This window comes from Aedes albopictus, chromosome 3 (genome assembly GCF_035046485.1).
Source record: "Aedes albopictus strain Foshan chromosome 3, AalbF5, whole genome shotgun sequence".
NCBI lineage: Eukaryota > Metazoa > Arthropoda > Insecta > Diptera > Culicidae > Aedes > Aedes albopictus.
Genome location: NC_085138.1, coordinates 119422628 through 119441230, shown reverse-complemented (window position 1 = coordinate 119441230; position 18603 = coordinate 119422628). Strand labels below are relative to the sequence as shown.

Below are 18603 nucleotides of genomic sequence, written 5' to 3'. Positions count from 1 at the left end.
AATTTAGTTGCGGCTTCAGCTAACGAAAGCAGGATGAGGACATCTTCACCCGTTTACTTTCGGTTGTTACATGTAGCACGTGTTTGTCGGTCGAAGCTTGCACGCTACATCATAGGCAGCTATGTAATTCTTCATGGTCTCGATACCCATCTACGTGCGTGGGCAATGGAAATGAAGGACAACATAGCCGCCTATGATGTAGTGGGCAAGTTTCGAACGGCAACCACGTGCTGCATGTAACAACCGAGAGTAAACGGGTGGAGATGTCCTCATTCTGCTTTCGTTTAATTCGCAACTCAACTAAGTTTTATCATGTTATTGAGGTTTGTTTTTTTTGGCTTGAGGGACTGTTGCCTCATATACGCCATTCCACTTTTTTTTTACGGTAGTAGACTGTTAAGTCACAGACAAACAGACGTAACACCTTGAACGAATTTCATGGACATCCATCGCCCAGTTCACACTACCATCACCTGGTGGAAAAGTTGCACGAATCACTGTATTGTGCCATATCGTTAACAGAAGGCGCTAGTGTGAAACGTCAAACGCATAGAAAAACGAACTGGTTGTGAAAGCCACAACTATGAAAATTTAAAATGATCGTTAAAAGCGTGGTCGATGGAAATTTCACAAGTGTTACGGCTGGTCTGTGGTTAAGTTTTATCATGATATGGTCTTCTACAAAGTTGTTGCTTAGGGTATCAACTATCATTTTTTTCAATTTTGAGCCAAATTGAACTCGCCAAACCGGCGTGCTGTATGAGAGACTGGAGGTCATCCAATTTTCCATATATTTGGGCTGAACATTCCATACAAACCTTCAACTCATTTGCGCCAGCTCAAATTTTATTCGATTGAGCTGAATTTTTAACAGATTGTTCTGCTCATCGAAAGGCACGATTTTAGAAAGCAGCCCCGCGAATTTTGAAAACTTTTTTTCTCTTCATACAAATGTGGGCCGGTCTAATCTACATGTATACGAAGATTTAGCAATGGATTATTATATTTTTGACCATAATTAAGGAGAAACTGCAGAGAATACAAATATGGCTGCCACAATGGCCGACTTGGACCCCTACTCACGTTTTCAAGAGCACCAATCTTAAAAATTCGAAAACAAATGGGCGCGATTTGGAAAAACTGCCTCTTTTTGCAAGTGAGTAAAAGCAGGATAAACGAGTACGGTTTGGTTCGATGCTTCGTTCGTCAGATTTGTGCCTCTAAAGTTTGTATGCGGAATTGCAATGGGATTTCTTGATGTTTCACCTTAACTTAAAATAGCAATTTCAATGTTGTAGTCGATTCGGGGCGAAATGAACACTGGCAATTATGAATGGATGTACGCGCATTGTATACTGTTAGGCGTTTTAGAAAGTTTGGTAAAAATCAATCCGAATATTTTAGACTAAAATTTATTTAACTAACTTCAATGTTATGTAAACTCGTCTAAGATGGAGTATTATATCTGTGGTATTGATCTCTGTAGGCAAATTTCTTAACTGGTCGATGTTATCAAAGATACAGGTGTCCATTATGCCCCGATGGGTGACCATTTCGCCCCGTACCTTTCCTGTCAGCCCTAAAAACACACGATTTTCAATTCATTATTTCTTCACCATAAAGACATTCTACCTGCTGCCAATGATTGAAATACGTGAGAAACAAACTAAAGAAAGTTGTAAGCCAACTGATAGTATGTAAAGTTTTTCTCTGTTATACAGGCCTAACGTACTCGTTTGCTTAGGGTGTCCATTATGCCCCTAATCCCCCTAATTTGGCCTATATTACACTCGGAGAATGGATCACCAATTTTAATCTTTTCAGAGAGGTGTTTATGGCGAACCTGGGAGCATTTCGTCATTTTTTGGTTTTTGATTTTTCATTAAATACGGGAAAATATTTTCAACATCGGTTTCCATACAGATTTAGAGGAAGAATCAAAGTATCGCCTGATTTGTTTCCTGGTGGAAAATGTTTATCGTTTTTTTTCAATTTTCTTTTTTCGAAATGTTGTGCGTTGTTTTGTTGTTTGCCTTTTAGTCCTACCCCACACACAAAAACGGCTACGCTCAAAATGTGTGTGGCCTGCACATTTTTAGCAAACATCATGGATGTTTACTAAAAATGAGTACTTTTAAATTAGAGAGCAGGAAGAAGTGCCTTAACGTAGACATTAACTTTTCAGGCACATCACTACCAACGTTATGCATATCAAAACATTTTATACAGAGTGGTTGACGAGATGTCACCGTACTATTGTTTAGTTCAATAACATTCAATGACGCTGCATAGTACGCCTGGCCACTTCAATACTTGTACTGCGTCTCTGATGAGCTGCAAGTATTGATGATGACAAAAAATATGGGGGAAGTCGATTTTAACATTTTCCAGGATTCTTCCAAGATATGGCAATTTAAGCGCAGACTAGACTAGACTAAAAAAAAATTTGGAAGGGTAAGATTTGACAAAGAAAAAGTGTCACAGAGCGTCTAAAAACGAGGCAAAAATGGGCGTTTCCTCGTATAAAATCCCATACAAACTTCATACGCGTTGCAAAATGTGTAGGCAAAGCCGTTCATGTCCAAGTTTTGCACAGTTATTTGAGATTCCAAACGAAAACCTTTGATTTTCAAGAATGCGATTAAACCTAAGTTTTCTCACACAACGTTGACCCACCCTACTATACACTATGGTGACCAACTTTTATGTGGAGAAACTTTAACATGAAAAAGTTAGAAGGATCCCTGAATTTGTTTCTTTGTTCACCCATAAGCTTCTGTAAAATGTTGCTTTATAAGCCATTTTACGAGACGGTTCTGAACAGCTGATCGCAGCAGCGGCGTCAACTGACAGAAGTCCTCGCACGTTTGTTTTGCTGGAATCTCGTGTAATTTTCGAAAAGGTACTAGTACGACACACTGGAGATAGGAGAAATTTGTACAAAAACGGCTCAAAAGCAGTTGAAAAAGCAATACAAAATTCAATAATTTATCAGGTATTTTTTTCATTGCGATCGACTCGTTTAGAGCTGAAAAGAATTTCAATAAAAAATTCACATTTTTGTTTTAGCCAGTTTGAAAAACTACGCTTGGCTTGCGCGCAGTCATTAATCATCATCAACCGGATGGTGATTGAAAACGTAAACATCAGAGCGCAGACTTCTGTCTTTTGACTAGCCTCATAAAATAGACTATTCCATCAAGTTTAAGGGGAAGCTCAATGAGCTTGAAGTTTGATAGGGATAATGTACAAAGTTTAAGTTACACATGTTTTTAATTTTTGCTGCAAAGTGGCACTGTAAGCGTCCAATCATTACCACTTTTTATTTGAAGAGAAGTTAGTATATGTCAAACAACTTTGTCGAAGACTGTAAATTGATCATAACGCTTGTGAAAAAAGTTAAATTCTAGGCAAAATGAGGCGGAGTCTCTATGTTTCGGCTCACTTTTCCCATTGTATTGTATCTTTGCCATCAAACCAGACGCGACCCTACTCGCGACGTTTTCGAAATCGTTTCAGATATATTGTGCATTTATCTTTCTGTCATCAACAACAACAACAGTGGCGACCTTGATAAATCATAAATGATCTGTCTTGATTCCAAACGGATAGACAATAGTCTATTTTATGAGGCTAGTCAAACGACAGAGCTCCGCGCTTTGATGTTTACGTTTTCAATCATCATCTGGTTGATGATGGTTAATGACTGCGCGCAAGTCAAGCGTAGTTTTTGAAACTGGCTTAAACCATAATAAGATATTTTTATTTAATTTTTTTTCGCTAGTTAACGAGTGAATCGTGACGAAAAAAATACCTGATTAATTATTGAGATTTATATTGCTTCTACGACAGCTTTTGAACCTATTTTGGCTCAAATTTCTCATATCTCCAATTTGTTGAACAAGTACCTTTTCAAAAATTACGCGATATTCCAGCAAAACAAACGTGCGTGGAATTCTGTCAGTTGACGCCGCTGCTGCGATCAGCTGTTCTGAAACGTCTCGTAAAATGGCTTATATCACTTTTCTCACAATTGGCTTCTTAAACGATGTTGGGATAATTTCATCTGCATGCCAAACTGGGGCGAAATCCATATTTCATGATTTTTGAAATTCGGAAACCTATTTAAAAATCAATTTCAATTTTGTATGAGAGCTTTAAAAACTCAATTGTTGGACCACTTTGTGATCTTTGACAATTGAAAAACAAATAACATGAAAAAAAAACTTTCAGATAAAAGCTCATACATGAGCAAAATTTCATTCGTTCTGAAAAAGGTCGCGTCTACGTGATTCGTGCGTTGAGCTGGAAATGGTCATGAAAGCTTAATTATACATTGGATTACAACGTTTTATTGCTCTGGCATTCATACACGCAACAGAAACACGTATTTGGTGAACAAATTGAAATTTAAATTATGAAAAGAAATCCTCGTGCTCCGGTAGGAACCAATAATATCCGATTTGCTAGAAGCGCGCTTCTTTCCTTCAAGATACGAAGCCCCTTGACCATCTCCGTCTCCTGAAGGCACATACAGATGGGCAAGTGGCTCTGTAGCTTGGAAGAAAGAAGCGCCCGTCTAGCATTTAGCCCCCATTTTCATCATACTTAAGGACAAACGTCTTTAAATCCCGCTTCAACAGAGCATCAGAATTTCAGAAGCACAAATCTCAAGAAGCAAGCTTCCAACAACAGTGAATTTTATTATTCTGTTCTTGCTCACTTGTAATAAGCTAAAAATAAGAAGCTCAGGTGCGCTGGTTTTGTTTACGAAGAGATTTGTGCCCTCGAAATCGTGGGTAGGTGTCAAAGTCGGTCATTGTGGCGACCATTTTGGGATTCTAACAAGTCTGTCCTTAAAACAAAGGAATGAAGTGGTGCTTGTTTTGTTTCTTATTTTTGTATTTTTTGTTAGAAGTGAACACGCATGAAAATAAAAACTACGGAATCAATCAGTGCCATATTCGCTTGTTTTCGATAAGGATGAATGTAGAATCGTGAGATTACTAAGGACACTCATACTCTATGTTATAAATTGAACTACTTTTTCCGATTATATTTATAAAGACCCTTCCATTCAGTAAGTATCCCTTCCACCAATGCTAATTTTAACACAACTTAAGTGAAAAAGTTATTTTATATATGTAGGTAGGGTAAATGTACCAATAGTGGTGCTATTAGTAGCTCCTTGTAGAAAAAAAAATTGAATAAAATTGATAATACCACAAAATAAAAATTCTGAAAACGTAAATCAGTAGTTTTTCACTTAAATTTGCTAGGAAAAATGTAAAAACCATTGTTTATTTCAGTTTTTGCTAATAAATCACTTGCACCAACTATAGGTACACGGTTCCTATTATGGAGGTAAAATTTAACATTGGTTCCTATAGTGGCGCATCCCATTGAATTCTTATGGGACCCACCACTATAGGAACACTACCACCACTATAGGAGCAAAGGAACAAAAATTTAAGGAAAATAATTGTTTAAAATAGGTTTTTCGGCAAATCCTGAACACAAAACTGAATTAATGTTATTAATTAGCTATGATGCATCTATTAAAAATCTCATTTGCAAGCTTTTTGTTCGAAATAGTGCTTAATTGGCACTACCACCACTATTGGTACTACCTCCATTAAGGGAGCTTTTACCCTAATTGAATTTGTAATGATCATAAAAAGCATAATTCTTCTGATAAAAGTAGAATACCGGCAAATGATTTGCAAAATAAATACGAACAAAAACTACGATGTCAAAATCATCACTGTCACACCGTTGCCCAGTACTCAAAGGTCATCATCCACAATACAGTTAACCCATTTACCAACAGCACACATAAGGATCATAGGGACAACATCAAAATCAACTTACATCACGCTGGACGCCCGCCGCTGCAGCACTCGAAGCGCCCCGATATCCCGGTGGGGCGCCCGGGGTGGAGGCGTAAACAAACTCTGGCTCCGGTCACGAACCGGATCCGTCTCCCGGTAGGTCCGGAAGATGGTGGCTATTTTCAAATTGAAGCACAACATATCGGCACCGGTGATGGCGGCCGGACGACAGTAGTAGCGGACGGATGGAGGACGTTGGTCGATTCTTTGCTTGACGGTACCGTCGTCGTCGTTGTCGATGTCAGTGTTGCAGATTGCCTTTTTCTCTTCTTTTCGTAAACTATCACACTTGCTGAGCCACAGCTACACCGGTTCGTGGGCTCCAGCAAGGAATGCATTGGCCGACCGAAGTGGATTTACTTGTCAGATTCATCGGTGGATGACCATCTCATGCTGGGAACTGGATGCACTCTATGTTTGTGTTCGCTAAGCATGGCTTTTGATCCGAGCCAGACGAGTGGAGGTAATGGAGGTATTTAGAGGCTTACACTGTTTAGAAATATGTGGGGATTACATGAGATGTAATCGTCTGGTGAACGGTAGGCGAATCTTGTTAACTTCTTCGGTGGCATGTTCAATTGAGTTGCTTACTTTTACAGCTTGATTTTGAGTAACACTTAAAAGAGACCTATTCAATGTTTTAATTTGAATTCGTTTCAGCTCCTTTGGGAACGTTTTTTTTTTCTCCAACGATTTTTTTTTTGTTTTAGATAAACCGCATTTAGTTCACTACTGGACTGCGAACTGCAACATTATAAGTGCGAAAACATAAATAAAAGTGCGCAATTGCATCAAATCAGGTTGATGTCTTCGGCGCACTATTTCTTCAATCTATGGTGAACAAGTGCTCTGAAGACACCGAGTTGATTTGATGCAATCGCGCACTTTTATTAGCGTTTTCGCACTCGTGAAAACTAGTGCGATAGTCCAGTGGTGAACTAAATGGGCTATACTTGAGCCCAATATTATTACTTTTCAGCCTGGCCTTGAGTGGTAGACGAGAACCTGTGAAATCAAAAGGCTGCTATTGTAATCATTATTTTACGCAAGTTGCCTTAGTAACACCTTACATTATCCGCAAAGTTTTCCAATTCCCATTTTAATTCCCCATACCCAACCACCATAACGCACTGACTGGGCCGCCAACATGATTCATTATTCACCGTGCGTATCGTACAAGCCCATCAGCCGCCAAAAAGGGAAAAGTTTATCCTCGAAATTAATCGTACAACGCTTCACGGTGCATGTTTCCATTCATGTTTCGCCGACGCGTTTGTGCTTGATTCTTATCAAATTGACCGAAAACTTGACTGCGTGAGGTTGGCTATTCATTCCTTTTAGCTCTGGTAGCCGAACGACCTTCAGGTGCCATCCCACCCTCAGAATTACACGATGCCGAATTTTCCGAATCTTGTGTACATGGTCCAACAATAATACTTCATTTTGGCGCCACTCCTTTTCACCCTCCCATCAGCTATTTAGCTCCCTGAGGGCCAAAGAAAGAAGCAATCCGATGAGAAAGCAATCTGGGATGGTGAGGGTTCTTTTGAACTCGAAACAGGATTTTGTATTTGTTAATGGTGTGGCTTTCTTTGTGGCTTGTAGGCATTTTCCAACCTGGGTGGCATAATTTATTTCAACGTTGTTCAAACTGGGAAACTGCGATTTTTTTAAGATTTCAGGAATTTATGTTACGAATGATCAAAATTGTATTTTTCAACTGGAACAAGTACCCAGCTAACACAAAGTCTTATATGATGGCTAAGGATGCTTAAGTGGAAGCCATATGCGTACAAGCTTCCATTTACGATCATGTGTTTGCTGGGTAGTTACTATATTGACGACGACTGTTTTGAAGACTTTCGAATAGTTTTGGCGTTTCAGTCTTTTCGGGGTCAAAAACAACTAAATGTTTTCTTCTTCCAACGTTTCGATCCTTATTGGATCTTCCTCAGGGAATCGAATGAAATTGTTGCTTTTTTCGTCCAGTGGTAGTTTTTTAAAACTTTTAACCGTCATTTGTTGTTTTTTGAATTTGTCCGTTTTTTCTGTTCCGAAAAACCTTCAAATTCAAAAAGATATTTTCGTTGGTCGGAAACCGGACCGCTATCCACTACCTTTACGTACAACTTTCAAAATGACACCAAAACTGTCATTTTGAAAGTTGTACGTAAAGGTAGTGGATAGCGGTCCGGTTTCCGACCAACGAAAATATCTTTTTGAATTTGAAGGTTTTTCGGAACAGAAAAAACGGACAAATTCAAAAAACAACAAATGACGGTTAAAAGTTTTAAAAAACTACCACTGGACGAAAAAGCAACAATTTCATTCGATTCCCTGAGGAAGATCCAATAAGGATCGAAACGTTGGAAGAAGAAAACATTTAGTTGTTTTTGACCCCGAAAAGACTGAAACGCCAAAACTATTCGAAAATTTGCTGGGTAGTTGAAAAAACAAACCAAAACATTCCGCCATCAACAATGTACGGTATCGGCGACCGACACTGTACAACCTAGAACAACGGAAGCAATCGGATGTCGCCTCAGCATACGCGCAGAATTTCGAGGAAGCATTACGAGGGTCAGCTCGTATGGCCTATCTTGAGGACTGCTGGAGTACAGTAAAAGCAGCCATCAATGACGCAGCTGAGAACACCATCTGGTACGTGGAAAGGTGTCGACGAAACGAATAGTTCATCGAGCTGTGTAGTGTAGACCGATTTTGGAGGAGAAGAACGCAGCATAGACGGTAATGCTGCAGCAAGGAACCCGGCAGAACGTGAAACGTTACAAACAGAAGTGGAAATAGTAGACCCGTCTCTTTCGAGAGAAAAGGCAGTACCTGGAACAAGCGGAGTTCGAGCACATAACATAAGTGGAACTCTGTCTCCAAAAGTTGATGCCTTTCCGAGTTCGTACACTGGTATACAGGACATCAAAATGTCAAATGCATTATAACATTATTGCCATACTATTTTTCACCATGTATACCATTCTTCATTGCTGTGAAGTAAAACAAAGACCTCATAGATCTAGACTGGCATCACGTGGAGATCTAAAATAGGACATAAATTGTAATAAAACATTGTTAACTCAAGTCGAAAGTACGTTTTATGGTTTTTAATATAAAGTAAGATCGATATGTGGAACGTGGATGTGTTATTTCGAAGATTTCAATGAATTTATGACAACATGAATAAGTGGATATCCAGCAACTAGTTTTGCGTATATCTCAGCTGTCAATCTTCGTTCCTGTATTCTTTGCCAAAACTGGAATACTGGTTGGATCAGATGTTTATTGTTTACCAAAATAAGTGACAGTTCGACGCCTTTTACGAAAGATATAACAGATTCGCGTGCTGGAAAAGGATACAACGTTTTCCTCCGCTCTGACCATGGAGTTCCACTTATGTTATGTGGTGCGAGGAGATGGAACTGCTATGACATTCTCAAGAATCACGGAAGTTTTACCAGAAACTCAACATAATCCGCAAGGGCTTCGTACTGCGGGCCGAAATATGCAGAGATAAGGATGGGAGCATCTTGACGGATGGACGTGAGGTGATGGAAAGGTGGAAGCAGCACTTCGATGAGCACCTGAAAGGTGTCAAGAGTGCAGACATTAGGGGCCCAAGGCAGCAAGAGAAATGACTATGTTGGTGCAGCACAAAACGGGAACGAACCAACTCCCACGCTGAGGAAAGTTAAGGATGCCGTTCGCCAGCTCAAAAATAACGTAGCGGCTGGTAAGGATGGTATTGCAGCTGAGCTCATCAAGATCACCCCGGAATATTTGGCCACCTGTGTACACCGATTAGCAGTCAAGATCTGGGAAACCAAACAGTTACCGGAGGCGTATAAGGAGGGGTTTGTCTGCCCCATTCACAGTAATGGCGATCATTTAGAATGTGAAAACTTCCGAGCTATCACCATTCTGAGTGCTGCCTACAAGGGCTATTCCAGATCATCTTCCGTCGTCTGTCGCCTAGAACAAATGAGTTCGTGGGATGTTAGCAAGCCAGCTTCAACTACGGCCGGTCAACTACACGGACCAGATCTTCACGGTAAATCATCCAGAAACGCCGTGAATACCAGATCCAAACACATCACCTGTTCATTGACTTCAACTGACTGTGTTACCCGATACCTTGTCTCTCATGCCTACTATTCAACATCGCTCTGGGAGGTGTAATGCGACGAGCCGCGTTCAAAAGCCAGGGTACAATTTTCACTAAATCCGGTCAATTTTTCAAGCATCCCGAAGGTGGGCAGGGCATGAGGCAAGATGGCCAGACTACAATCATGTAAACTTGATGTTCGCTTCCAATCCGGTTGGCAGGCGTGGAGCGCAGAAGCGGAACAGGAGGAGCTTGGATCTGGCGAGCATTGGGCGTGAGCGAGAATTGAGAGCGTCAGCCACGAACCGAGTGCGAGTATATTGTGGCGCAAGGCCGTGCGCAGAAGGGGGTAGGAGATGTCACCAGTAATGCCTCCTCTACCGAGATTTTTTTTTTAGTTTGAAATTCTGGTTTATTCTCGGCAATGCATTTTATCTACAATTTAAAAATCTAAATCTAGGTGAAAATTTAAAGCAGCTACATCAATTCTTCCGTTACAAGTGTTAACAAAGCAGATGTAATTAATTAACAATCTTAAAATTTCCACTCTCGTTGCGCGTCCGATTCCTGTTAGAGCTGGTCTCGCAAGGTCTTCAAAAGAGAGTCGCCTCCAGCCATTCATCGTACCTGCAAGCCTCTGCTGTAGAACCGTCCAAGCCGGGCCGACACGAGGACAGGTAGAAAACTTGTGTTGGAGGGTTTCAACTGTAACATTTCCACATATGGTGCAGTTCTCGTCTGTCACACGTTGCATGGTGAAGAGCAGCTTTCGATGTTCGGTTTTACCGTTTACGAACAGATAGAGCTGAGTACGCTGCGCTGTGCCGAAGAAAGCTGCTTGTCTGCAATATTCCGCCAAATGCGTGGGCAGTTGCTGGCTGGATTGTTACGCTCCACCTTAGGCAGCTCAGTTTGCTCAATGAAATGCCGGTGGATGAGATCGGCGGAGGGGTTGTCTTGGATCAAGAGATTCAGAATCTTCCCAAATTACTCAATTATCGGGATTTTTTGTCCCATGACATCCCGGGAGGACATTCCAGTCCTCACGTCAGTGATGGTAGAGAAGTGAAACTGAATAAAAGTATACCGTCCAGTTCACCACTCAGAATGTAATCGATTAGCGATTTCGCCAGCAGTGGGGATCTCCAGGTCTAACTGTAACGGAGGTTGGACTAAGACTGGACACTTTCTTGGCCCACATCAGTTTCGCATACCAAGCTTCCAATTGAAAATTCCTTTTCGTCACGGAGGTCGTTGCCTTTGTTTTGGATCTTTTGTTGACTTACCGTTGCAAAAGGTTTGGTTTCACGGATGGGTCATCCGGGACGCCAACGTTTAGGTCGGAAGAGAGGACTTTTCCGTTCAATCATCGGTACGGAGAGCCTTCACTCCGTCACTAACGACAACGGCCTGAGATTAGTTAACTTTGCTGCTGCTAGGAGAGGGGGGGGGGGTTGGCCATTAGTAGCACTTACTTTGTACGCAAGGATATCTGCAAGAACACCTGGAGACACCCAAACGGCAAAGTGTGTAACTAAATCGACCATGTGCTGGTAGATAGTCGACACTTCTCGGACGGCAATGATGTTAGAACTTTTAGGGGTCCCAACATCGACTTAGATCACCATCTCGAAGTTATTTAGTAGGATTTGAGCTCGGTTATCAACCGTGTCAAATTCTAGGATCCAGCGATCGATGCGTTTCAACATCCAGCGGTTTTCAGCAGATGGCGTGGTAGCTGACTATGAACGGAAGCTGGACAAGTGGATATGTGAAATCAACGTGAGCGATAATCTCAACACTCTGTGGAAGTCTATTCACGGCAGCACGGGAGGTGTTAGGCACTGCTCAAAGACGACCTTGGAACGGCTGGTTTGACGAGGTATGCCCAAGAGAGGGCATTGACTGGAGTGCGCTAATTACAGAGGCATAACACTTGTCATTCGGCGTACAAAATTTTATCCGGAATTCTATTTTACAAGCTGAGGCCGGTTTACGAGTCTTTTGGCGGCATATACCAGGCAGGTTTTCGTGAGGGCCGATCAACAACGGTACAGATGTTCACCCTGCGACAGATTTTCGATAAATTGCGGGAGTACAACTTGTAGACTCATAATCTGTTTATTGATTTCAAGGCGGCGTACGATTAGCTGAAGATCATGGCAGATGGCAGCTGGAGATTATGGCAGATAATGATCGAACATGGTTTTCCGGCGAAGTTTATTAGACTGATTCGTGCAACGCTTGACGGATCGAAATCAAATGTACAAATTGCGGATGAAGTTTCGTCATCGTTCGTAACCTTGGATGAACTGAGGCAGGGTGATGCTCTTTCAAACTTACTGTTCAACATAGCACTGGAAGCAGCGATAAGGAGAGCTGGACTGGAAGCGATTGGTCCAGGTTCGAGAACAGTGGAGGCGGATACTTCATTAGGCGTAGACTCAATGCTACGAGTTGTAGCCCATCAAGTATCATGTTAGTAACTATCTGGAATTCATCCCGATGACTTCAGCGATTTCTTTGGCGATTCCTTCATTTATTGCTTCTAGAATTTCACTAGGCAATTCTCCAGGGAGCTCTCCACACAATTCTACAATAATTCTATGTGGAATTTATGGAAAGATTTCTCCAGAAATTTCCTTCAGAATTTTATTCAATTTTTCTAGTGATTTCTTTAAGAATTCTTTCAAGGGTTCTTTCAAGAATTATTCAAAGGAATTGTTTTGAAGGTTTTAACAAAAAAAATAGAAGATGGAACTGGCAACACTGGTACAATACATTAGCGAAAGATATTGAAACCTTCAGTAGAACCACGGAACAACGGAAATACTAGAATCAGAATGCAAGTTTCGTAAATAATATTATATAATATCTTTAAAATAAATTATGTGTTCTTTCAGTATTGAGGCTGATCACGTTCTACTACAGCAGATATATATATATATATATATATATATATATATATATATATATATATATATATATATATATATATATATATATATATATATATATATATATATATATATATATATATATATATATATATATATATATATATATATATATATATATATATATATATATATATATATATATATATAGCTGTAGCTTTCGATAAGTATTGAATGATCCGAAGGAAAGTCTTGCCAACAGGAATCCTTCAGGAACTCTCGGATTCATTCAGTAATTCTTCCAGAAGTTACTGCAGACATGCCTTTAAGAACCGCGACAGCGATTGTACGACATTTCCTCGAAAACCAGTTCCCCGAATGAAGTTTTCCCGAAACTGCTCAGTAAGCATCAGTAATTTGACTGCTGCTATATTTATTTATTTATTTTTTTGTTTTTTGTTACCAACTGTTCTAGTATCTATAGGCGTTATAGTAGAAATCTTTATCAAAAATTCTCCCTTCTTTCATCATACATTGTTCTTTCAAAATATTGTCGGCAGTCTAACTACCTATATGTTCTGTTGAAATGTCGATTCCAAATGCTACTTCGGTGTTTTACAATGACAATGTACTTTAGCAGATTACTACCACAATTACGATGAATCGTTTTAATGGTATTATGCGTTTATAGGGCGTTTTCATCGATGAATATTCAAAAATAACTAGAAAGAACAGCCTATGAATAAAAGAAGGGAACATAATGATGAGCGTGCTCTTAGTTGAGTGCCATATCATTTTCAATCAGTACAACAGTGAAGAACGACCCATATTTAAAAGAAGAGCAAACCTCATTGAAGCATCATGAAAAACATTATATCTCGAAAAATTCATGATAAGAGGGAATGCACAACATCAATGAGGTGTGAAAGTCTCCATGATCTTGACATCTTTCCATAGACTACACATTGGCACACTTTGTACGCAGGCTAGCTTTCCGCTATTTCGTTCCAATAACTAGTTCAGACAATGAAATTATTCAAGAAAATGTTCAAAAACCAGTACTAAAAATAGTACCATAAATATTTCGGAATACGGTCCATTCGGGGAAACGGTTCGTTCGGGGAATCGTTTTTCGGGGAAACAACTTTCGGGGAAACTTCATTCGGGGAACTGGTTTTCGGGGAAATGTCGTACAATCGCGACAGCAATTCGCAATTTTAACTAACATCCGCTTGAAGACTAGTTGAAAACCAGACAAAAAACCCTAATTAATCCACCTAGCGGCGATGGCGCCTACGAACCCCATTTCAACAAATCTTAAGTGACGTGTTGGTGAATATCTCACTTTCATACATTTAACAGATATTCCCCAGCCAGCAATTTGGTTGCTATCAAGGATGTTTTCGATCACCTGGCAATCGTTTGACTCATTTGTCCATAACTCAGTTCAGAAACCTAATATTGAAATGTGGTGTTTGGCAAAGTTGTAGATTAGTGTTTTTCCTACAATTATCACCAAGGACACCATATTCTAACTCTTATATTTACTGCGTAAAAGTGTTAGTATCACTTACTCATACTAAACGATCGGATTTTTCGATCGTTTAGTATGAGTAGGTAGTACTAGCGCTCTCACGCCGTATATATGAGATTTAGGATATGGCGTCCTTGGTGATAATTGTAGGAAAAACACTTATCTACAAGTTTGCCAAACACCACATTTCAATATTAGGTTTCTGAACTGAATTATGGACAAATGAGTCAAATGATTGCCAGGCAGCCATGGGAACACTCACTTGCAAAGAGTTACACTCACTTGATATTTTCTCAGCTCAGAAGCGTGCAACAAAAAAATGATGTATGAACGACTTTTGCCTTGTGGTATTATCTAAAAGTTTGCCGAACAGAGTAGGGGTCGCACACGCATACCGATATCGTGACAGAGCTGCAAAGGCAACTCTCCACAAGGTGAATGTAAATTACACTCACCTCGTAGAGAGTCGCTTTCACAGCTCTGTTACGTTTGTTACGTTTGTAAATTAGTTGTGACGTATGTAAAGTAGTTTTAAGAATTTTCCATGAATTGGAGAATGCAATTCATAGAAAATTCTTCGATTGTTGCATGGAGTGTGTTACGTTTGTAAATAGTTGTGAACATATTGTCAGTTAATTTTCTGTTTTGTACTGTGATTTGTTCATTTGCCCCTTAATTTTAATATGCATTTGTAGCGCTCCAAACATTTCAGGAGCGAACCAGCACAAAACACGCAAGCCGTCCCCTAACACGGACATCAAATTGTAGACGGTCTTGTGTTGTTGCCCAAATCAGGATGCCCCCTTAGGATAAGAAAATCCTAGACCAAATCGAGCTATGAATGCCGCAACAGATGCTGCGAACTAAAAGGCGAACTACCAGAAAAAATACGATTACAGGATTGACTGATGGACCAAGAACAAAAATGAAACCTCGTCATCCTGGGATTGGACTTCGTTATCTATTTAGATAACTGGGCACAATTAATGTTATATGTTGCGTGTTTGTGTTTTGTGCATTTGTAATGTTCCATTTTATTTTGCGTATCTAAGTTCCCAGACATGGGGCCCGATGCGGAAAATAAAATGTGCATTTGTAAGGTTTCGTTATATTTTACTTTTCGTATCCCACTAGCTTCAAAATGTGGGGCTCGATGCGGAAAATAAAATGCGCATTTGTAGGGTTCTTCTAGCAGTTGTCTACATTGTGGTACCCATCGGGAGCACAATTCAGTTGTAGTGTTTCGCAAAACTTTTTTTCCGTTACATTGGCGCCCAACGTGGGGCTTGCGCATTTATGAGGTTCCAATGTACTATTCGTTACATTGGCGCCCAACTAAAAAACCCACGTTCAGTTTAAAGTTTAGTGTTTCTTTGTTGATCTATCTGGTTTAGTTTAGGTAAACTTAGAGTAGATCAAATATGAGTGTCCGCAACAGTAAAGATAGAGAAAGGCTAAGTACTTGGTTGATGGCAGTTCTTTGGCCGTTGTTTAATGGCGTTAGATCATACCCTTTGCTAGGATTCGCTGGCGTAATTAGTTTTAAGTTAGCCTGGTGGCAATTAGTGTAAAGTTAGCCTGGTGGCAATCAGTTTTAAGTTAGCCTGGTGGCAATCAGTTTTAAGTTAGCCTGGTGGCAATTAGTTTAAGGTTAGCCTGGTGGCAATTTAACTCGCGGAGTTATCTGGTAAGCGTTTGGCTTACGTAATATGGTTAGTCTGGTGACAATTTCACGCTGAGGTCTGCTCAGCACCAAAAAAAAAATGATCATCGCTGCCATCAACCGACCACTTGGAAGGATGATAAATAGGAGTTTTTTAGAATTTTTCAAGAATCGCGATTTCGATTCTTGAAAAATTCTTCCGCTGTTGCTGGTGTTGTGTTACGTTTGTAAATTAGTTGTGACGTATGTAAAGTAGTTTTAAGAATTTTCCATGAATTGGAGAATGCAATTCATAGAAAATTCTTCGATTGTTGCATGGAGTGTGTTACGTTTGTAAATAGTTGTGAACATATTGTCAGTTAATTTTCTGTTTTGTACTGTGATTTGTTCATTTGCCCCTTAATTTTAATATGCATTTGTAGCGCTCCAAACATTTCAGGAGCGAACCAGCACAAAACACGCAAGCCGTCCCCTAACACGGACATCAAATTGTAGACGGTCTTGTGTTGTTGCCCAAATCAGGATGCCCCCTTAGGATAAGAAAATCCTAGACCAAATCGAGCTATGAATGCCGCAACAGATGCTGCGAACTAAAAGGCGAACTACCAGAAAAAATACGATTACAGGATTGACTGATGGACCAAGAACAAAAATGAAACCTCGTCATCCTGGGATTGGACTTCGTTATCTATTTAGATAACTGGGCACAATTAATGTTATATGTTGCGTGTTTGTGTTTTGTGCATTTGTAATGTTCCATTTTATTTTGCGTATCTAAGTTCCCAGACATGGGGCCCGATGCGGAAAATAAAATGTGCATTTGTAAGGTTTCGTTATATTTTACTTTTCGTATCCCACTAGCTTCAAAATGTGGGGCTCGATGCGGAAAATAAAATGCGCATTTGTAGGGTTCTTCTAGCAGTTGTCTACATTGTGGTACCCATCGGGAGCACAATTCAGTTGTAGTGTTTCGCAAAACTTTTTTTCCGTTACATTGGCGCCCAACGTGGGGCTTGCGCATTTATGAGGTTCCAATGTACTATTCGTTACACGTTTTTGGTAAGCGTGTTCGACCCCTACTCTATTCAGCAAACTTTTAGATAAAACCACAAGGCAAAAGTCGTCCATACATCGTTTTTTGATTGCACGCTTCTGGGCTGAGAAAATAGCAAGTGAGTGTAACTCTTTGCAAGTGAGTGTTCCCATGCCTGTTGCCAGGTGATCGAAAACATCCTTGGTTGCTATATCGAAATTGCAACTGAAATAGTCACACATATATAGCACCAAAAAAATCGTATTCATTGCACGAAACTGGCATATACATACTAAAGTGGAGGCCATATCGAAGCATATATAAGATTACTGCGATTCCATCCAACATAATTTACGATTTCTCGAAAAATTTCTTCAATTTCGCCGATTTTATCCGTCTAAATATACGATTATGCATGATCTTATTACGATTGTAAGTGCCAATATACGACTCAAGATTTTCAAATAAAAAATAATGGTGTTCAGTAGGAATCGAACTAATGTCCTTTGATTGAGTACTGCGCGTTATCTCTATTGGCTATACTGCCAAGTTGAAAATTGAGAGTTCAAAGTGAATGGCATGAAACTAACAAAAATTAGCATGATACGGTGCGAGACTTGTGGTGGGAGCGTTGATGTTGTGCATTGAGTGGCACCAAAAGTGGTACCGTGCAAGAGGCTCGGAATTCACATCGTTGATGGAATCTCTACATCACTCATTGTAAGTCATCTACTAGTATGAAAACCTAAATATTTGGTTGAAATTATTGCTACCATGGTTGGAATGTGTCAACAACAACAAAAAATACAAATTTGTGATGAATACCATTTTTTTCTTCTTCTCCGTCATATAAATATGTGAACAAAACCTTTTACGATTTCCGAGATTGAGATTCAACTATTAAACGTGCAGTAACAATCATATGCGACTGTAAAAATGAATATACGATTTCTACATTTCTACATTCACTTGGTATACGACCAAGTGTGACGCAAACGATCAATATACAACATTGTTATAATTGTTTACGATTTCACCGATTTTCATCATACCTTTAGGTAGCAAGCTCGATTTAGCAGATTCATATACGATGTGAAGCGACGATTTCCACGATTCAAAGAAATCATATATACGATGCTAGCGAACTTGCAGCTTGACACTAAGAATGTATGTTTTTTCACGATTCTATCCGATTCTGTGCGATCCTACCGATAGTATCTCGCACCTTTTATGATCGGAGACGACTATATGAAACAAAATCGCAATTGAAATTGAATTTTGCATGAAATGCGATTTTACGCAATCATTGCCAACAAATATACATATTCTTATACAATTCTGATTCAATGTATGAAAATATACGATTTTTTCCACACACTTATTTACGATATGTGGTTGGCTGGGTCATTTCATGACACCAGTAATCATATCGTTTTACTGGCTCTTGATAATTGAGCCTTAAACTCTT

At 39.8% G+C, this 18603-nt stretch overlaps 1 protein-coding gene across 6 annotated transcripts in view; it reads right to left on the bottom strand.

The window, feature by feature from the left end:
• The window catches only part of LOC115263581 (GTPase-activating Rap/Ran-GAP domain-like protein 3), a 598953-nt gene that overhangs the window by 121088 nt on the left and 459262 nt on the right, over positions 1-18603 (bottom strand). The window contains exon 2 of one of the 6 annotated variants that reach the window (XM_062855942.1): positions 5872-6380. The exons of the other annotated variants lie outside the window; for them this stretch is intronic. Within the exon in view, the coding sequence (XP_062711926.1) occupies positions 5872-6032 (161 nt within the window). The 5' untranslated portion in view covers positions 6033-6380. The remainder of the gene's footprint in view (positions 1-5871; positions 6381-18603) is intronic. 6 annotated transcript variants of the gene reach the window in all.